Source organism: Stegostoma tigrinum, chromosome 7 (assembly GCF_030684315.1).
Source record: "Stegostoma tigrinum isolate sSteTig4 chromosome 7, sSteTig4.hap1, whole genome shotgun sequence".
Classification (NCBI taxonomy): domain Eukaryota; kingdom Metazoa; phylum Chordata; class Chondrichthyes; order Orectolobiformes; family Stegostomatidae; genus Stegostoma; species Stegostoma tigrinum.
The window spans coordinates 25,624,019-25,646,912 of NC_081360.1; the positions used below are offsets into that span (position 1 = coordinate 25,624,019).

The window sequence follows — 22,894 nt, forward strand, 5'->3', positions numbered from 1 at the left end:
ATACATGAACTTCAACTAGCCACAAAACGACATGACCCACTCGTATCCTTACATACAGATGAGGAAGGACACCACTTTGATTGGGACAACACATCCATCCTAGGACAAGCCAAACAGAGACACGCACGAGAATTCCTAGAAGCATGGCATTCCAACCGGAACTCCATCAACAAACACATTGATTTGGAGCCAATCTACCATCCCCTGAGAAAAAGAACAGGAAATGACATCACCAACGCAGGAAATGACATCACCAACCCAAGGAAACCTAACCAGATGAATAGAAAGCGGGACATAACACCAGCGCTTCGTCAGAGGCTCACTGATGATGTTACCTAGAATGGTGACGAAACGTGTGAAAATGAACCTTCCAGCTCAGCGAGCAATCTCACATCCAAGGAAATATTGTGACAACAAAGATCAGAAAAACGGAGCCGTCAATCATGTTTTCCTTTAGGCTAGGGATTGGTAGCAGACTAATGGGTTTCTGGGCTCTCAGACAAATCTCATTATACGGTAAAAATTCTTTAGTTTCTCTATAGTGTTTATTTGCACCAGGGACTTTAATTTTTAAACATCGTGCAAATAATAAACTAATGACTTGCTTGACACTGTTTTTATTATACACATCCCATTGTAGGTATAGGATTCATTGACTCTTTACAGTGTGTAATGGGTCAATGAACATGAAAGTGCCATATCTTGGCAGAGCAGTGAACAGAGGTGCGGTTAGAAGGGAAATGTCTAGCATTAGGTGCAACAGGAGCAATGGCGGGGGGGAGCATAGCCTGACATGGAGGCATGAGAAAGACTTTTGAACTTCATTTTCAATAGGTCCCTTCATAAAGATGAGAGTTTAATGATGCATCTGAGGTGCCATGAGTCATGATCTCTGTGGAGGTTGATCTTACTCCATGAAAATTGTGGAGGACTAGGACAACGCTTATCTCCACAATTAAACCAGGCAGGTGAGGAACAACATCTGCAGGCTTGTGGCTGGAACTAGCCTGCATCCTAACAAGGTATTTTTTAAACATTGAAAACCCGGGAAGAGGGTTGGGAACGAATCAGAATCCACTTGCCATTTTCAAAGGGCACTTGTACCATCCCAACTCAGCAAAAAGCATCATCTGGCTTGTTAGGTCATAATGTACTCACTTGTTTCAAAATGTTTGTGCCAACATTTGTCAAAGGATTTGGAACTGCTGATATACCAACAACAGAACTGCAAATGAATGTAACAACAATGGCCCTTAAAATATAGGCAACTTTTCATAATTTATATCATGGATTCAGATGTTGTTTCTATTCATTTATGGGATGAGGATGTCACTGACTAGGACAGCATTTATTGTCCATCTCTAATTGTCCCCGGAGCAGTTACGGGCTTTTCCAACAACCAACGATGAATTCATGGTCATCATTAGACGCTTAATTTCAGCACAGGCACAACAGTCTTCATTCTACGTCATAACAGTTGTGTAATCCTGCAATAGTTTAATTATCTGGTGCAGAGCTCCACAGAAACACAATATACCACGGGCATAATTTGAGCTGAAAATATCTGTCTTCTGCACCGATTTGACTGATTTTGAGCAGAGTAAACTTAACAAAACAACACAATGGAGAACACTGCAGGCCCGTATTTGACACATCTTTGATGTAAGTTAAATGTAGCAGGTTTGGGGAGAAGGTGTTAAAATGGCAAAACAGCAAATAAACTCACAAAAGGGTACTTCAGAATGACGCTGAGTGATAAATGGAGTGATTAGAAGATACGCGATAATGGGAACTGCAGATGCTGTAGAATCCAAGATAACAAAGTGTGGAGCTGGATGAATACAGCAGGCCAAGCAGCATCTCAGGGGCACAAAAGCTGACGTTTCGGGCCTAGGTCTCTGATGAAGGGTGTCGGCCCGAAATGTCAGCTTTTGTGCTCCTGAGATGCTGCTTGGCCTGCTGTGTTCATTCAGCTCCACACTTTGTTATCGTTGATTAGAAGATAACTCGGGAGGTCATTTGGACCAAGGGAAAAAGTGCATGGGTTACCAACAGTTAAAAGTGCAGCTTGAATCTTCCATTCCAGTTAGAATAAGATCAATTGCCCACTGTCTCACGCATGGAATTGAAGCTGTAGTCAGGCCAACAAAAGTGCAAAAAAAACTTGGCCAATCCTGTTAGATGATGCAATCCACGCTTTACAGTATGCGATGAATTAAAAGCCATTTGAGAAGAGGCAAAAAGAAAAAAATAAGGATGGACTTCCCATCACCAGGCAAGCTCCCCCCACCATGGCCCATTCTTTCAGAGAATGGGGAAAATTAGACAGGACTCTTCAGAAGCGAGTTAATGATTCAGATCTGGGATGGTGGGAGAAGTAACCGGCAGCGGTGGGGCGAGGGGCATTGCGGGGGGGAGGGGGGGTGGTTGGGTAATAGGATTGTGGTTGGGGGTGAGGTTGGTGAGGACTCTGAGGAGTTAAGATCTAGGTGGAGTAGAGATAGGGAGTGCACAAATAGGGAGAGCCGAGGGTCAACAAGCTGGCGGAGTTCTATTTCGTTGGGAAGGGAAAAGAAAAGCATTTGAGAAAAAGATTGGGACAATTGCCCCCATTTGAGAAAAAGATTGGGACAATTGCCCCCATTTGTGCTTTGCTTCATTCAGCTGATGTAAATCAAAACAATGTTTTTCAATTTCAGGGAAGTCTAACAAATGTTCTAAATTGGTCAGTTATAACCACAAAATTTCTCCCTTACCTCCCAAACTCTTCTTATGGAGTTGGATTATCTGATTTTTGTCCAGTGTTGTTAATGGTGACTCCAGGCTTTGTTGCACTGTTTCCACATTCTGCAGATCATTAACCTTGAAAATATAATTAGGGGACAGAGAAATCTGTTGGAGCTCACGGTCATCTGCACCTCCTGAGCCGATACTGAAAGGTGCTACACCGGCCTCTTTCAGGGCCAACGCTGCCTGACCAACATCATCGGACGATTTGCTGGCAGTGAGAAGGATCAGGAACTGGGGGACACCTTCCTCTGCTCTGCCACCCGCAGACCGAGTGAAGATGTTAGTTTTCACATAGTCCAAGGCTGCCCCGGTGTTGGCTCGGCGGCCTCCTACTAGCCTGAGGCCGCTTATCGCATCCTTCACGTCCCGAGGTGTGGCATAGCTGTTCAAGTAGAAGTTGACTCTGGGATTATCGCTGTACTGCACCACACCAACTCGAACTTTGTCACTTCCAATGTCAAGATTTTCGACCACTTTGGAAATGAATCTTTGAACTGAAGGGAAAGCACCTCTGACTCTCTCTGATCCATCAACAAGGAACACAACATCTCTCCTGTCTGCATCTGGTATTAAAGGAAAATATTTTTGTTAGTTGTGTAATCTTTGGAGTAAGAAGTTTGTTCATTTCAACAGAAACGCATGGTCAAAATGTAATCTTTCGCTGTAGTTTCCAGTCTTGTCTCATGATAGAACTAGTTCTCAGTCGTATTAATTCAGATATTTTTGACCACATCTTGAACACAGTTCAAATCTTAAATTATTTTGCATTGATGAAAGAGAATGCTTTGTGGCAAAAGTATCTGTTATTCAATCTTTTGTGTTTTTAAAATGGATAAAGTGTTGCAAAGTCAATAAATGGCAGATTGATGCAGTAGCCCTGCAAAAAAAAAATGCATCTTGAATTTGCACAAAATGAGATCTCAGTGAAGTAAATGACAAGTTGATCTATTAGGATTGGTGGTTTGATAAAATTCAGAGACACGCTACCTCTTTGCATGGTACGAATGGATTTTTCTTGACACTTGTAAAGACGAATTGGACCTCAATTTAATATCTTTAGGTGCTTTAGGTTGTTTGTGGATCACAGCTCCATTACATTCATTGTGTTCTAAGTGGTCCAAAGGAACTGCACCTGGGACTGTATGTAAATAATTCTTTGGAATATGGGATCATTTGAGAAAACTATGAGAAAACAATAATAAAGACAGAGAATACAAAGGAAAGGAGAGGATGTCAAACTGCTTTATATGTTTATGTACTACATACATGTGTCCCAAGCTGGAGTATTTTCTTCAATTTTACACAACATATTTCAAGCATTAAGTAAAGACATTGCTGTGGGTGCCTAAGAAATTTATTAAGATGGCAACAGGGATGAGGGACTATCATTGTATGGAGAAACTAGGAAGCACCTCCTTAGAGAACACATGCTCCTGACTTTGAGGGAGAAGCTATGGAATAAATGGTTTCCAGTGAGAGAAGGTTTGGTACCAAAGCAGGCTCAGATCTGAGACAGCAAGCACAAAAATGAAGTCTGGTTGTGATTTGAAAGCACTGCTTGACAAGGTGATGGTGACAGATATCAAATTGGATTAATTAAATATTTCAAAGCGAGAAAAGCAACAACAGGGCTGTGGGGACAGAGGCCAGGAGTAGGAAGAGATGGATGCTGTGTTCAGTGAGGTGGCATATGGATAAAAGGGTGAATAGCTTCCTGGTACTTCATTATTCTAAGCTTCCATGAAATCAATGGAGTAATGGCATGATACGATACACATGATGATGCAAGCCGTATTAACATTATTTTACACTTAAGAAGTTACGTTGGATTTGATAATTAGATGACACATTATTAACAATAGCCTTATTGAAAGAAACATGGTGTAATTAACACATTTTTGAAAGAAATAATTACTCCAGTCATCCTATTTCTCCTATAACATGCTGGACAATGCAAGCAGAAATAGCAAGAGGAGGCAGGAAACCTGTAAAGAGATAGCAATATAGGCCAAACGCGGAGGCACAAACAAAAAAACTGGAAGATGAGATTTAATGTCACGAAATGTGGGCTTGTCCACTTTGACAAGAAAAATAGAAAAGCAATGTATTGTCTAAATGGTCAGTGATGGTTGATTTCAGTGATACAGGGGAATCAGGACATCTTGTACATGAATCACCAAACGTCTAGTATTCTAGAATTCTAGTATTTATTGAAATTGGAATGGAGCACAGAAGTTTTACTGCAGATATCCAAGGTTTCAATAAGATTACATCAGGAGTACCAGGGTCCAATCTGATCTCTTGGAAAGAACATAAGCAGTTCAAGCAAGGTTCACCTCTCATTTCAGGCTTGTCTTAGGAAGAAAAGTCAAACAGGGCAGGCCCACAACCATTAGCATTTAGCAGCCTGAGGAATGATCATATTGAATCATGGAAGATTTCAAGTAGACTTGGTCGGTAGATTCTGGGAGGATGTTTACTTCTGTTAGGAAGACCAGAACGACGAGATGTAGTTGAAGGATGGCATGTCTTCCTTTTCGGGCAGAATTAAAATATTTTGTTGCTCTCAGAGTGGAAATCTCGCCCTGATAAACTAAATGAAACTGGGGCAATCAATACATTGTAGGCTAAGTTAGACAGGTCTTTGATGTACAAGGGAGTCAAGGACGGCAGGGCACTGAGGACAGTAGAGGTGCAACAATCAGGTCAGTTGTATTTTTATTGAATGGCAGAATACGCTCAAAGAGCCAAATGGCCTACTGCTGTTCCAAAGACATCAGTAGCAAAATGTGTAGACATACAATTGGATTACAGCTATGCATTCTGTATTTAAAACAGCAGAATTGAAAATTCCATCACCTCTCAAAGGAAATGATGGGCTACTGCCTTTGGATTCTGCTTCAGTTTGAAATGCCTTGTGCCCAATAAACAGGGGAGGATTAATTTGGTTGCAGAGTACTATGAAAATGGACTGGGATTTTGTTTGAGTATATTGGATAGAGCACCATCTTGCATTTCAGTGTTTGCACTCACATTGCTGTGACTTCAGGGCATAATTTCAATACATTTCACAATGTTATAAAAATCATTAAATATCTTATCTTTGAGTCAGAAACAAAGCAGTGGTGTCTCACCATCAGGTACAGATACTCGAATTCTTTCAATCTCATCTTTGCTCAGTGTTCGTAAGGGTGACTCCAGGCTTTGTTGCATTGTTTCCACATTCCGTAGGTCATTAACCTTGAAAACATAATTTGGCGACAGAGAAATTCGTTGGAGCTCACGGTCATCTGCACTTCCTGAGCCAATACTGAAAGGTGCTACACCAGCCTCTTTCAGAGCCAATGCTGCCTGACCAACATCATCGGACGATTTGCTGGCAGTGAGAAGGATCAGGAACTGGGGGACACCTTCCTCTGCTCTGCCACCCGCAGACCGAGTGAAGATGTTAGTTTTCACATAGTCCAAGGCTGCCCCGGTGTTAGCTCGACGGCCTCCTACTAGCCTGAGGCCGTTTATCGCATCCTTCACGTCCCGAGGTGTGGTGTAGCTGTTCAAGTAGAAGTTCACTCTGGGGTTATCGCTGTACTGAACCACACCAACTCGAACTTTGTCACTTCCAATGTCAAGATTATCAACCACTTTGGAAATGAACCTTTGAACTGAAGGGAAAGCACCTCTGACTCTCTCTGATCCATCAACAAGGAACACAACATCTCTCTTGTCTGCATCTGGAACTAAAGGAAAATATTTTTGTTAATTACATAAAGCTTTCATCAACAAAGCTGGTGAAATTACTAAGTTTCAATACAACTTTGGAGTAAGAAATTTGTTCATTCCATCAGAAATGCATGATCAGAATGTAATCTTTCTTTGAAGTTTCCAGTTTTGTCTCATGATAGATCTGGTTCTCAGTAGAATTAATTAAGAGATTTGAGACCACCTCTTGAACCCAGTTCGAATCTACAAATTATTTTGCATAGATGGAAGAGAATGCAAGCTTAGAAAAATATATATTATTCAATAATGTCTTTCATGCTTTTCAAATGAATAAATTGTTACAAAGTCAAAAAAAACTTTGGGGACAGTAGCCCTGAAAAAAAAATGCATCTCAAATTTGCACAAAATGAGATCTCAGTGAAGTAAATGACAAGTTGATCTGTTAGCATTGGTGGTTTGGTGAGATTCGGAGCCTCACTACCTCTTTACGTAGTACCTATGCATTTTTCCTCCCACTTCGATGCACAAGCTGAACCTCAATTTAATATATTGCCAGATAGATGGCACTTGGGCAGGGCAGTACACTTTCAATACTGCAACAATGCCAATCTGCAATAATGCCAACTTACAACTGTGCTAACATGTTGATTGGATACACAATACTTTAAGTCAAGAGATGCAACTGAACCAAAATGACACTTGAAGCCTAAGTGGAATTACAATCTAGAAGTTTAAAACAAATCTTGTAGCATTGAACCGTCTGAATTTATGAAATTCTCCAGCATCAGGTCCCAGCCATTTCATTAGTTACTGTTCCATTATAGACAATGGACTTGAAGATTAGATTAGCCTGGTGATTGACAGCACTATATTTAGAGGGTTGTCAGCAGTTTGCGGCAGTATGAATGGGCTCCCTCTAAAATGCCCAAAATTCCTTCACAGAGCTCTTCCCGAAGCTCTATCTCTATCCTCAGAAAAATAACCAATTCTAGTTGAGCCTGGAGATTTTCTGGCACTATGTAGCTCACTCAGGAGTGAAAATCCATGTCAAAGTAACCAAAGCGAGAACTGTTAAAGGTAGAGGGTTTGAAAAGCGCATGAGGCTATTCAAAATAAAATTGGACAAAGTAGCACACAATCAATGCTATTGGGAGAAAAGCAAAAGCTGCATTGATATAAAATCGAAAACAGACGGAAGTGGAATTCCGAAGAGATAGTAGGAACTGCAGATGCTGGAGAATCTGAAATACCAAGGTGGAGAGCTAGATGAATACAGCAGGCCAAGAAGCATCATAGAAACAGGAAGGCTGATGTTTTGGGCCTCGATCCTTCTTCAGAAAATGAATTTGGCCCTTTTCTGAAGAAGGGTCCAGGACCGAAAGGTGAGCTTTACTGCTGCTACTGCGCTGCTTCGACTGCTGTGCTTATCCAACTTGATACCTTGTTAACTCTGGAATTCCCAAGGGTGGCTTTTTAAAACACCATTATAGTTGTTACATATTAAGGATCAAGCACTGGGGACATAGGGCTTGATTTCATACACAACAAAATTCAGAATTTTCATAAAGAATGAGGACAGGAATATGTGGACTGATGAAATGGGCAGACAGATGGTAGATATGAAGAGCAGTGTGAAGTGATACATTTTCAGAGGAAGAATGAGAGGAAGCTAGTTTAAAGAGGATGCTCCAAGAAAGGGAACTGCGCCTGGGAATGTATGTACATAATTCTTTGGAAATATGGGATCAATTGAGAAATCTATGAGAAAACAATACTAATGACACAGAGTACAAAGGAAAGGAGAGGATGCCAAACTGTTTTAAGTGTTCATGTTTTATATATATGTTGCCCTGAGCTGGAGTATTTTCTTCAATTTTACACAACATATTTCAAGCATTAAGTAAAAACATTGCTGTGGGTGCCTAAGAAATTTATTAAGATGGCAACAGGGATGAGGGACTATCATTGTATGGAGAAACTAGGAAGCACCTCCTTAGAGAACACATGCTCCTGACTTTGAGGGAGAAGCTATGGAATAAATGGTTTCCAGTGAGAGAAGGTTTGGTACCAAAGCAGGCTCAGATCTGAGACAGCAAGCACAAAAATGAAGCCTGGTTGTGATTTGAAAGCACTGCTTGACAAGGTGATGGTGACAGATAACAAATTGGATTAATTAAATATTTCAAAGCGAGAAAAGCAACAACAGGGCTGTGGGGACAGAGGCCAGGAGTAGGAAGAGATGGATGCTGTGTTCAGTGAGGTGGCATATGGATAAAAAGGTGAATAGTTTCCTGGTACTTCATTATTCTAAGCTTCCATGAAATCAATGGAGTAATGGCATGATACGATACACATGATGATGCAAGCCGTAATAACATTATTTTACACTTAAGAAGTTACGTTGGATTTGATAATTAGACGACACATTATTAACAATAGCCTTATTGAAAGAAACATGGTGTAATTAACACATTTTTGAAAGAAATAATTACTCCAGTCATCCTATTTCTCCTTTAACATGCTGGACAATGCAAGCAGAAATAGCAAGAGGAGGCAGGAAACCTGTAAAGAGATAGCAATATAGGCCAAACATGGAGGCACAAACAAAAAAACTGGAAGATGAGATTTAATGTCACGAAATGTGGGCTTGTCCACTTTGACAAGAAAAATAGAAAAGCAATGTATTGTCTAAATGGTCAGTGATGGTTGATTTCAGTGATACAGGGGAATCAGGACATCTTGTACATGAATCACCAAACGTCTAGTATTCTAGAATTCTAGTATTTATTGAAATTGGAATGGAGCACAGAAGTTTTACTGCAGATATCCAAGGTTTCAATAAGATTACATCAGGAGTACCAGGGTCCAATCTGATCTCTTGGAAAGAACATAAGCAGTTCAAGCAAGGTTCACCTCTCATTTCAGGCTTATCTTAGGAAGAAAAGTCAAACAGGGCAGGCCCACAACCATTAGCATTTAGCAGCCTGAGGAATGATCGTATTGGATCATGGAAGATTTCAAGTAGACTTGGTCGGTAGATTCTGGGAGGATGTTTACTTCTGTTAGGAAGACCAGAACGACGAGATGTAGTTGAAGGATAGCATGTCTTCCTTTTTGGGCAGAATTAAAATATTTTGTTGCTCTCAGAGTGGAAATCTCGCCCTGATAAACTAAATGAAACTGGGGCAATCAATACATTGTAGGCTAAGTTAGACAGGCCTTTGATGTACAAGGGAGTCAAGGACGGCAGGGCACTGAGGACAGTAGAAGTGCAACAATCAGGTCAGTTGTATTTTTATTGAATGGCAGAATACGCTCAAAGAGCCAAATGGCCTACTGCTGTTCCAAAGACATCAGTAGCAAAATGTGTAGACATACAATTGAATTACAGCTATGCATTCTGTATTTAAAACAGCAGAAATGAAAATTCCATCACCTCTCAAAGGAAATGATGGGCTACTGCCTTTGGATTCTGCTTTAGTTTGAAATGCCTTGTGCCCAATAAACAGGGGAGGATTAATTTGGTTGCAGAGCACTATGAAAATGGACTGAGATTTTGTTTGAGTATATTGGATAGAGCACCATCTTGCATTTCAGTGTTTGCACTCACATTGCTGTGATTTCAGGGTATAATTTCAATACATATCACAATGTTATAAAAATCATTAAATATCTCATCTTTCAGTTATAGACAAAAATGAAATATGTCTCACCAACAAGTACTCGAATTCCTTCAATCTCATCTTTGCTCAGTGTTCGTAAGGGTGACTCCAGGCTTTGTTGCACTGTTTCCACATTCCGTAGGTCATTAACCTTGAAAATATAATTAGGGGACAGAGAAATCTGTTGGAGCTCACGATCATCTGCATCTCCTGAGCCAATACTGAAAGGTGCTACACCGGCCTCTTTCAGGGCCAACGCTGCCTGACCAACATCATCAGACGACTTGCTAGCAGTGAGAAGGATCAGGAACTGGGGGACACCTTCCTCTGCTCTGCCACCCGCAGACCGAGTGAAGATGTTAGCTTTCACATAGTCCAAGGCTGCCCCGGTGTTGGCTCGGCGGCCTCCTATTTGCCTGAGGCCGGTTATCGCATCCTTCACGTCCCGAGGTGTGGCGTAGCTGTTCAAGTAGAAGTTGACTCTGGGATTATCGCTGTACTGAACCACACCAACTCGAACTTTGTCACTTCCAATGTCAAGATTATCGACCACTTTGGAAATGAATCTTTGAACTGAAGGGAAAGCACCTCTGACTCTCTCTGATCCATCAACAAGGAACACAACATCTCTCCTGTCCGCTTCTGTAACTGATGGAAAATAGATATGTTCATTACTCAAGTTTGATTTGAAAAATAAAACTGTCAGCATAAAACAGAGAGTACATGGAGTCGGATACAGTACAGTTAGAAAGGAGGTCCATATTGGTGACGCTAGCACAAAAAGATTGGAAGAGCTGTTTTCAAAATCTCGGCAGCATGAAAGTAGATAACCGGATCATAAAATGTAAGAAATGGCTATTTTACTCTCGGTGCCACATGCAGGAGGGCAGTTCCAATCCTGACAGCGTTGAGCTCAAAAATGGGAGGGGCAAATGCATGCTTTGGGGCTTTGATGACTTACAATTCCAAGGCAGAATAAAAAGCATGGAGAGCTGGTTGTAATAATTAAATAAGGTATTAAGGCTCTGGAAAGAAGGATGTTGTCAAAGTCACATGAGTGAGTGTAATTAAAAAGAAAGGTGAGGAAAACCTTTTGTTTCAGGTCTGGGAGAACTTCCTTGATCCCAATGTTTCACCATAATGAGGGAGGAAAAATGACACAGAACCATCAAGGGTAGAAATATTCATTTATAGTGGAGGGTCATCTCATTAAGATTTGAGAGAATTGAATTTGCAATTTGAAAGATACACCCACAACCAAGTAAGAAACAAACAAAGACATGCATCATTGTTCTCTTGTCACATTCACAGAACGACCAAAATACTTTATAACCAATAGATATTGAAATTGAGGTTGTTGCTGCAATGTTCAGAATTGGGCTCCCTGTTAGAAAAGATGGATATAGTTTACGTACAGATTAGAAAACTTGTCTTGAGAGAAACGGGGTGGACAGATAAAGTTAGGGCTCCTTTGTTGACTAAACAGATAAAGATTAAAATGTGATGATAAAATGAAAGTTCTGGACAAATGCAAGGTTGCTAATACAGTAGAAAACACAAATATTGAAGGTACAAAAGCACTCGAAGAATAATTATTATATGGGCATTTGAGAGTATGAGAATATACTTGTGATTCACATCGGTAGGAACACAAAATCCCTTGGTAAATAGATCAGTCATTAAAGTCAAAGAGAACCTTGAAATCCATCAAAAAAAAATTATCATTAACAAGAGTCGATTCAGGAGCAGCAAACAGATCTTGTCAAGAATCACAGCCGAGGGCTTCAGCAGACAAGAGGTTGCTTCAAACGTCGCACATAAATGGAGGTGGTGGCAACACCAGGTGGGATGAAAAGAGATAAGGAGGGTGTAATTGATTCATTGGCATTCTTTATCAAAAGTAGCGGTGGCCCCGAGTATGAATTTACAGAGACATGCAAGGTTAGAAATTGCAAGTTTTAGACACAGTCTTAGAAACCAATTGCCAGAGAACAGGAGGATTGAAACTGTGACACTACTGTTCAGAAAAAGGTGACAGATGGTCAGGGCAATGAAACACCAGTCAGATGAACACAAGATAAATATATAAATACTGGTGAGATCGCACTGAGATCATATCAGTGTTTTTGTGCATAAGACACTGCGGCATTTCCTTTCTCATGTAGCTGTTATCTCACAGAGCAAGTTCATCATAAATCATATTATCACAAAAATAATTCAAGATCTTGACTTTCTGATTGAAACAAAAAATCAAATATGTCTCACCAACAGGTACAGTTGTCCGAATTTCAATAATCCGATCTTTGCTCAGTGTTGTTAACGGTGACTCCAGACTTTGTTGCACTGTTTCCACATTCCGTAGGTCATTAACCTTGAAAATATAATTAGGGGACAGAGAAATCTGTTGGAGCTCACGGTCATCTGCATCTCCTGAGCCAATACTGAAAGGTGCTACACCGGCCTCTTTCAGGGCCAACGCTGCCTGACCAACATCATCGGACGACTTGCTGGCAGTGAGAAGGATCAGGAACTGGGGGACACCTTCTTCTGCTCTGCCACCCGCAGACCGAGTGAAGATGTTAGTTTTCACATAGTCCAAGGCTGCCCCGGTGTTGGCTCGGCGGCCTCCTATTTGCCTGAGGCCGGTTATCGCATCCTTTACATCCTGAGGTGTGGCATAGCTGTTCAAGTAGAAGTTGACTCTGGGATTATCGCTGTACTGAACCACACCAACTCGAACTTTGTCACTTCCAATGTCAAGATTATCGACCACTTTGGAAATGAATCTTTGAACTGAAGGGAAAGCACCTCTGACTCTCTCTGATCCATCAACAAGGAACACAACATCTCTCCTGTCTGCTTCTGTAACTGATGGAAAATAGATATGTTCATTACTCAAGTCTGATTTGAAAAAAAAAACTGTCAGCATAAAACAGAGAGTACGTGGAGTCAGATACAGTACAGTTAGAAAGGAGGTCCATATTGGTGATGGTAGCACAAAAAGATTTGATGAGCTTTTTTCAGAATCTCGGCAGCATGAAAGTAAATATCCGGATCATAAAATGTAAGAAATGGCTATGTTACTCTCGGTGCCACATACAGGAGTGCAGTTCCAATCCTTAGAGCGTTGAGCTCAAAAACGGGAGGGGGAAGTGCATGCTTTGGGGCTTTGATGACTTACAATTCCAAGGCAGAATAAAAAGCATGGAGAGCTGGTTGTAATAATTAAATAAGGTATTAAGGCTCTGGAAAGAAGGATGTTGTCAAAGTCACATGAGTGAGTGTAATTAAAAAGAAAGGTGAGGAAAACCTTTTGTTTCAGGTCTGGGAGAACTTCCTTGATCCCAATGTTTCACCATAATGAGGGAGGAAAAATGACGCAGAACCATCAAGGGTAGAAATATTCATTTATAGTGGAGGGTAATCTCATTAAGATTTGAGAGAATTGAATTTGCAATTTGAAAGATACACCCACAACCAAGTAAGAAACAAACAAAGACATGCATCATTGTTCTCTTGTCACATTCACAGAACGACCAAAATACTTTATAACCAATAGATATTGAAATTGAGGTTGTTGCTGCAATGTTCAGAATTGGGCTCCCTGTTAGAAAAGATGGATATAGTTTACGTACAGATTAGAAAACTTGTCTTGAGAGAAACGGGGTGGACAGATAAAGTTAGGGCTCCTTTGTTGACTAAACAGATAAAGATTAAAATGTGATGATAAAATGAAAGTTCTGGACAAATGCAAGGTTGCTAATACAGTAGAAAACACAAATATTGAAGGTACAAAAGCACTCGAAGAATAATTATTATATGGGCATTTGAGAGTATGAGAATATACTTGTGATTCACATCGGTAGGAACACAAAATCCCTTGGTAAATAGATCAGTCATTAAAGTCAAAGAGAACCTTGAAATCCATCAAAAAAAAATTATCATTAACAAGAGTCGATTCAGGAGCAGCAAACAGATCTTGTCAAGAATCACAGCCGAGGGCTTCAGCAGACAAGAGGTTGCTTCAAACGTCGCACATAAATGGAGGTGGTGGCAACACCAGGTGGGATGAAAAGAGATAAGGAGGGTGTAATTGATTCATTGGCATTCTTTATCAAAAGTAGCGGTGGCCCCGAGTATGAATTTACAGAGACATGCAAGGTTAGAAATTGCAAGTTTTAGACACAGTCTTAGAAACCAACTGCCAGAGAACAGGAGGATTGAAACTGTGACACCACTGTTCAGAAAAAGGTGACAGATGGTCAGGGCAATGAAACACCAGTCAGATGAACACAAGATAAATATATAAATACTGGTGAGATCGCACTGAGATTATATCAGCGTTTTTGTGCATTAGACACTGCGGCATTTCCTTTCTCATGTAGCTGTTATCTCACAGAGCAAGTTCATCATAAATCATATTATCACAAAAATAATTCAAGATCTTGACTTTCTGATTGAAACAAAAAATCAAATATGTCTCACCAACAGGTACAGTTGTCCGAATTTCAATAATCCGATCTTTGCTCAGTGTTGTTAACGGTGACTCCAGACTTTGTTGCACTGTTTCCACATTCCGTAGGTCATTAACCTTGAAAATATAATTAGGGGACAGAGAAATCTGTTGGAGCTCACGGTCATCTGCATCTCCTGAGCCAATACTGAAAGGTGCTACACCGGCCTCTTTCAGGGCCAACGCTGCCTGACCAACATCATCGGACGACTTGCTGGCAGTGAGAAGGATCAGGAACTGGGGGACACTTTCTTCTGCTCTGCCACCCGCAGACCGAGTGAAGATGTTAGTTTTCACATAGTCCAAGGCTGCCCCGGTGTTGGCTCGGCGGCCTCCTATTTGCCTGAGGCCGGTTATCGCATCCTTCACGTCCTGAGGTGTGGCGTAGCTGTTCAAGTAGAAGTTGACTCTGGGATTATCGCTGTACTGAACCACACCAACTCGAACTTTGTCACTTCCAATGTCAAGATTATCGACCACTTTGGAAATGAATCTTTGAACTGAAGGGAAAGCACCTCTGACTCTCTCTGATCCATCAACAAGGAACACAACATCTCTCCTGTCTGCTTCTGTAACTGATGGAAAATAGATGTGTTCATTACTCAAGTTTGATTTGAAAAATAAAACTGCCAGCATAAAACTTCAGCATAATTTGATGTTAGACAGAAATGATTTTTTTATTTCAACAGAATTAGGGTGGAAAGGTTCTGATCACATTTTGCTCTCTCTCCTTAATTCTAAGGGTGGTGCCAGATGACAGGAGAATTGGTCCTATTCCAACCCTCTTGAAAGTAAAAGGGGAGATGGATACACATGACGGCCAGACACCAGTCAAACTAACAGAGAGGACATGTTTATAGCCGAGTGGCACTGCACAAACATTTTGACAGTGCGTGCTTATATATCACCATATTTCCATTCCATCTTTACACTCATATTGAATGTTGTTCAGAGTGTAAGTTTGTTCTAAACTGTCATCATACTAACTATTCAAGATCACATCTTTCTGATTAATAAATAAAGCAGAGATGTCTCACCATCAGGTACAATTATTGGAATTTCAGTTATCAGTTCTTTGCTCAGCGTAGTTAAAGGTGACTCCAGGCTTTGTTGGAGTGTTTCCACATTCCGTAGGTCATTAACCTTGAAAACAAAATTTGGCGACAGAGAAATCTGTTGGAGCTCACGGTCATCTGCATCTCCTGAGCCAATACTGAAAGGTGCTACACCGGCCTCTTTTAGGGCCAACGCTGCCTGACCAACATCATCGGACGACTTGCTGGCAGTGAGAAGGATCAGGAACTGGGGGACACCTTCCTCTGCTCTGCCACCCGCAGACCGAGTGAAGATGTTAGTTTTCACATAGTCCAAGGCTGCCCCGGTGTTGGCTCGGCGGCCTCCTATTTGCCTGAGGCCGGTTATCGCATCCTTCACGTCCCGAGGTGTGGTGTAGCTGTTCAAGTAGAAGTTGACTCTGGGATTATCGCTGTACTGCACAACACCAACTCGAACTTTGTCACTTCCAATGTCAAGATTACCGACCACTTTGGAAATGAATCTTTGAACCGAAGGGAAAGCACCTCTGACTTTGACTGATCCATCAACAAGGAACACAATATCTCTCTTAACTGCATGTGGAAATAATGGAAAATAGAATTGTTTATTATTCAACATTTGCTTTGAAATATAAAGCTGTCAGCAAAATAGATATTTCTGGGCTATGATATTCAAATTATTTGAGGTCATTTCTAGAATGTTGGTAACTTATTTTACCTATGTTTCAGAATGTTTTCACTGATGTGAGTAAGCAATGTTTTGCATTTTCTATAAGGCCTGATCGGAAATTTAGATTGGAAATTTAGAAAATTGGCCTCAGGGAGCAATGTCTCGTTTTCCCAGCATGTCACCAGTTCAGGGTTATTTTAAAAATGCGTGGTTGTATTGAGGGTGGTAACTGATGGTTTTTAGATCCAAAAGCAGTAGGCAGAGATTCAAAGCCTTTGATAGACCCTGTAGAGTTAAATAAGGAGATTGAGCTGGGGCTGTTCAGTGGAGAAGAGGCAGTCAACAGCTGGACAGGGTCTCACAGAAGCAGACAGGGTTTGATGAGGCAGCATTGTTGTTTTTTCATTTGCTCAGCGAACATGGGCATCGCTGGTTGGGCACCCTTAACTGCCCTAGCTGAGTGCCTTGCTAGGCTATTTCAGAGGGTGGTTGAGAGCCAATCACATTGCTGTGGGTCTGGAGTAACATGTAGGTCAGACCAGGTAAAGATGGCAGATTGGTTATTCCAACAACTGGTTTCACAGTCATCAGTAAATTGTTAATTCCAGATTTTCTTTTTAATTGAATTCAAATTCCACCATTTGAACCCAGGTGCCCAGCACCTCAGCTGAGTTTCTGGATTAATAGCCTCGTGGTAATACTGCCAGGCTATTTACTCCCCATAGTGTTCCATCCAGCAAGGAATGTGCTCATACCTGCACACATTAAGTTCATCAGGTCACAGCTACATCTACTAGCCGTGCAGGGGAGGAACTGTTATTAAACCACGGGTGTCGTGGCCATTTCAAATTTAGAACTTTGTGCCTCTCTTCTGATGTTGCATCATTTGCAAACCCTCTCCATGTCCCTTCAATTATACAATAACTCCCAGCCTGACAGTGTTTTTGCCAGCGTATGATTGCTGAAGGATCTCCTTTTGTCTCTTTGTACCTCAGGCAAACTGCCCACCATCCTTTACTGCATGATGTGCATGCTAGCTAAAATACCATCCCTACAACATATTCCTTCAGTCAGATTGCTGGCTCCCAAACAGAAATCTATCCCTACAAGGGTGTCATGCCATTATGCGTTGCCTATCTGGTGGCAGGATAAAGAACAGAACGGGGAGAGTATGAAGTCTACTGAGCAACAATTCAGAAAGAAATCATGGACTTAATAGATGCCATTGAGATTAGACTTCAAATAATTGAGATGCTGCTGTCAGAATTTCAGCAGCAGGGATGGAAGTTCAATAACAGGCTTACCATTGGTTAGTCACTGCATCATTGTCAGTTGGGCAAATTGGACAGAGTGGGAAGCTTCTTTGAGCTTTGGGATTGTGGCAGAGAAAAGCAATAGTTCAAGAAACTAAAGGAGAATTGGGCCAGGTGGTGGGGAGGTAGTTAACAGGAAGTGCGTATCAAACGTAACATTCTAGCTTACCAGGTGTTCAAGAAAGATAGGTACTATGAGGAAGGTGAAACAGTTATATTGATCGAATGAAGTGTTGAGGCTCTGGAAAGGGAAGATGCAGTTGAGGAGTCTAAAGGAGATTAAAGTGTGTTGTAATTAAGGAACAACTGAGCAGCTACTGTGCTATTGACAAGCAGATAGAGGAATAACCTACCCTACACTAACCAGGCTCCTTGCAATTTTATAATCGCTCCAGGCAAGAAATCCTGAACCTATTTGGCCTCTCTCTATAACTCAATTTCTCCAATCCTGGTGGCATCCTTGTAAAATTTTCCTTGTTTTTGGGTAATTGTCATTGTTGTAACCAACAAAGAAACCCCAAAACTCTTTTAAAAACATCAGAATGGGAATACTTTACAAGCTAACATTAAACGAAATGTAAAAATCCTTTGAAAAACTTTTAATAGCAGAAGTGTTGATACAGGAACAGCAAGTAAACCTTGTCAAAGGATATTTCTGAGGAGCAAAATGAGTGTTTCACATCTGTTTTTGCTGAAGAACAGTGTTATGAGAGGGGTCGGGTGGAAAGGTTCTGATCACATTTTGCTCTCTCTCCTTAATTCTAAGGGTGGTGCCAGATGACAGGAGAATTGGTCCTATTCCAACCCTCTTGAAAGTAAAAGGGGAGATGGATACACATGACGGCCAGACACCAGTCAAACTAACAGAGAGGACATGTTTATAGCCGAGTGGCACTGCACAAACATTTTGACAGTGCGTGCTTATATATCACCATATTTCCATTCCATCTTTACACTCATATTGAATGTTGTTCAGAGTGTAAGTTTGTTCTAAACTGTCATCATACTAACTATTCAAGATGACATCTTTCTGATTAATAAACAAAGCAGAGATGTCTCACCATCAGGTACAATTATTGGAATTTCAGTTATCAGTTCTTTGCTCAGTGTAGTTAAAGGTGACTCCAGACGTTGTTGGAGTGTTTCCACATTCCGTAGGTCATTAACCTTGAAAATATAATTAGGGGACAGAGAAATCTGTTGGAGCTCACGATCATCTGCATCTCCTGAGCCGATACTGAAAGGTGCTACACCAGCCTCTTTCAGGGCCAACGCTGCCTGACCAACATCATCGGACGACTTGCTGGCAGTGAGAAGGATCAGGAACTGGGGGACACCTTCCTCTGCTCTGCCACCCGCAGACCGAGTGAAGATGTTATTTTTCACATAGTCCAACGCTGCCCCGGTGTTGACTCGGCGGCCTCCTATTTGCCTGAGGCCGTTTATCGCATCCTTTACATCCTGAGGTGTGGTGTAGCTGTTCAAGTAGAAGTTGACTCTGGGATTATCGCTGTACTGCACAACACCAACTCGAACTTTGTCACTTCCAATATCAAGATTATCGATCATTCTGGAAATGAATCTTTGAACTGCAGGGAAAGCACCTCTGACATTTTCAGATGCATCGATAAGGAACACAACATCTCTCTTCACAGCATCTGTGAGGAATTGAAAATAGATTTCTCAGAGACAGTGCTGATGTGTAAATATATGCTGCATTAATATTCTTGTACATCTGATTGCAGTAAAATTCATTTTTCTGTGTTAAATAGTAATAAAACTAATGCTTTTAGTACAACCATGAAAGCTTCGGTATCATGAACCTGACAATAAAAAAGAGAAAATCAAACCAAAATAGAGTCTTGACTCTTGGCACCAGAGTGAAATGCCCATTCATTTCACTCAATCCTTTCTCACAACGTGGTACCTCTAAAATGATCTGACAAAATAAGCAATTAATCAATAACGGGATCCCAATTAAGTATAATTATGCAGATAATTTACTGAGATTAGGGAAAAATAAATTGCAGGGTCCATTTGACTGACTCAGTAACTGTTCTTATATTATTTCATCAAGTGGGATACAGGGATACAGCTACTGTTCTCACACAATCTTCCACTCTTCCCCTCAGTATTAATGCATCCGGACTCTTCAGCGCCCTTCCTGTGCAGTCAAAAGACAGGAGAGGTGGAAGTGCTAGCCACTGCCAGGAACATACATGTTGAGAGCACTGATACCATACTGAAAGCCTGGCTTCGCTCCACTTCAGAAATGACAAGGCAGGAACTGACCCTCACAATGTGCTGCCCCCCAACTATGATCACTGACAATATGGTTCAGCAAGCAAAACTCTCTCTCTCCACTTTGCAGGTTTGCACCTGGCGTTGATGGTGGTGGGGTGGTAGAGGAATATGGGGGGTAGGCAAAGGAAGTCATGGACCCCAATAATTGCTCAGGTCAGTGTTAAAATGAACCACCCAACAGCACAGGAAGAAGGTCAGTGATCTTCTGTCTTCTGTAGTGGTAAATGCCACCACCTTCTTTATGCTACATGGCACTCAAAGGCCACAACTCACATTAAAGCACAATGACTACAACTCTCATTACTGCTTGCAACATGACTACTCAATAGCTCCCACCTACCTCCTCCTCCTGCCAAACCACTAACGCTTCCTGCCTCTTTGCTCCCAATCGCCCGCTGAATTACCTCACTGTGTCTCCTATTCCTGCTTCACCACAAACTACTCTTCCATGCAGTTTCATCATAATCAATCCTACTCTTTGTTTCACTGAAGGAAATAATGCTGCAGTCACCTTCCACACCCTTCCCCACCAACTTTTGCCATCACAGTACTCCAACTGATGAATCTGTAATCTTCGGTCAGGATTGAAGCTAAATATGGGCAACACCCAGATTATAATCAGATAAGGCCCCTCACATTCCACGCTCCCCCCCAACACACACACACACACACACACACACACACACACACACACACACACACACACACACACACACACACACACACACACTCACATACACAACATGATGCCATACAGTGTCATGTCTACATCTCTGACTGTGCAGTGCACTAAACCATGACAAGCTGCATCCCTTCAACTCTGCACTTAAAAGCAATGCAAGCCACAGAAACCAGCATCTGTTCTTAAGCACTGCAGACCTCATCCGCTAAAAAACCAACGTTAAGTTTGACAATCTCCCAGTAAGCACAGAGTGAGTGAATGCTAAGAAATGAAGCTAAGAGAAATAAGATGCAACCTGTTCAGATGCATAAGATGCATGTGTGTCCCCACACGCAGAGCGACCTGACAAAAGCAAGTAATTCTTAGGTGCCCCTGCATTCTAAAGTAAACTCTTGAATGGCTGAAGTGGTGTGAGATTTGGACTGAGTGCGAGCATATGGATGTGGTGACGCTAGTGGTTGTCTGTGCTGACGTGCATGGATGAAAGCTGCAGGAGGATGGTGCCCATTGAGCATGCAGGGACAATGTAGTGAGAACAGAGTTGGATGATGGCAGGGAGAAGCAAGCAAGCTACAGCTATTTATAAATCAGGAATCTGCACCAGCTAATTTCCTAAGGAAGGCCAGGAGTATTTGAAGTGTCACAAAGAAGAGGAAAGTTGAGCTATTAATGAGATACAATGAATTTAAGGAAGGTATCTGCTACACAAAGGAAATTCTGACATTCCCTTCTAACAGCTTAAGAGAAAATATTTTCTCGATGTCAACATTGCCATTTATTTTTCACTCATGCCATATTCTCCCATCATTTTTGTCATTGCCCGTGCCACTCCACAGAGGAGAAAATTCCACTCATGAAATTTTCATCAACAATTCCATTGTCAATTCCTAGTCCAACATTTTAATGTCAAGAATTATCTCCTCAAATGCAGCTGAAAGCTTTCTTTGTACTGTTAGAATTTATGACTCCATACCACTTAAACTCTGCATCTATGAATATTCGCAGAATGATTACCAAAAGGAGCCTCAGAGGAGATTCATTGAATAATTTTAATTTTCAGATTGGGGCTGCCCTTTCTTTCAAAGGCCAATCCTTTGCTGAAGACTCATTGAATTAAAAGAATAACTGGCACTTTCCAAGTAGGCGTTAGCCCTCACTTGTGGTGGCATGAGACATCAATGTTCTTTTGTAGAAATGGCTGTATTGGTGGCCACACCTCAACTGCCACCTGTAGGAGGCCAGGAGTAGGAAAAATCCTCCCACTGGCCACGCACTCTCTTACTGCAATCTAAAATTCTGTACATGTGGTCCTCTACTGAGAAGGATGGGATATTAATGAGATTCCTCAGGCCTCACTGCAGCATCATATTTTAGCACTGGTTTTACTCTTCCTTAATGTCTAACATGGAAGCAGTCAGTACAGGGACCCTGGCAAGGCACTAAGGAATTGTATAATAACAGAGAAATGCTGCAACTTTTTAAGAGTATAACTTGTTAAACTCCGCAATAAAATAGGACAGATGAAAAACAATGCTTGGTGTCCACAACACAAAATTTATTTTGAAAAAAGTCACTTGTTCCATATTTTCCTAAGATCAGAACTGAACTGAGTATTTCTGTTGAAGCTCAAAGGAAAACAGACCACAAAGTGGACCAATCCGGGCTTTGCAAAACAATACAAAAATCAAAACTGAATGGCTTTATCTTGATGCTGCTTATTTACCATGCAAAACCTAATGAAGTCCCCAGATCACCTCTCAACTATAAAGATAGTCTAAGTGATGTCACAGAGATGTCCCCTGATTGCCCAAGTGAATGCGTGCCATTAAAATACATTGCAGCCAAAGTATTTAAAGAGAATAGAGCTAGGTTATGTCAGTGGTTGCAGGTTCTCATGAAAAAAGATCCTAAGGAAACTGGTGCTCTGCGGCAGCAGTATTAACTGCTGAGCGGCCATGCCACCCCAAATATATACACATCTTCTCACAAAGATTCTCATTTGGCCTGTGATGTCTTTAGATTCTAGGATTAGGGGAACTGCATGAGACATTAGACAGAGTTAACAATAGAGTTGATCCTCAGATGCTGTCTAATTCTTATTTGTTACATCTTATTATCATCCATTTCCTTCTCCACAGCAATGGCATGTAAGGAAAACCTTCTGGAACATGTTAGAAAAGCTCTT

At 41.3% G+C, this 22,894-nt stretch overlaps 1 protein-coding gene across 1 annotated transcript in view; it reads right to left on the bottom strand.

Annotated features, from left to right (window-relative positions):
• Nucleotides 1–22,894, bottom strand: part of LOC125453920 (collagen alpha-3(VI) chain-like) — a 140,828-nt gene that overhangs the window by 81,425 nt on the left and 36,509 nt on the right. Inside the window, exons 8-14 of the mRNA XM_059647119.1 lie at nucleotides 18,785–19,381; nucleotides 15,723–16,313; nucleotides 14,658–15,260; nucleotides 12,438–13,040; nucleotides 10,224–10,820; nucleotides 5,925–6,527; nucleotides 2,757–3,353 (exon numbers count right to left, since the gene is read on the bottom strand). Coding sequence (XP_059503102.1) covers nucleotides 2,757–3,353; nucleotides 5,925–6,527; nucleotides 10,224–10,820; nucleotides 12,438–13,040; nucleotides 14,658–15,260; nucleotides 15,723–16,313; nucleotides 18,785–19,381 — 4,191 coding nt within the window. The remainder of the gene's footprint in view (nucleotides 1–2,756; nucleotides 3,354–5,924; nucleotides 6,528–10,223; nucleotides 10,821–12,437; nucleotides 13,041–14,657; nucleotides 15,261–15,722; nucleotides 16,314–18,784; nucleotides 19,382–22,894) is intronic.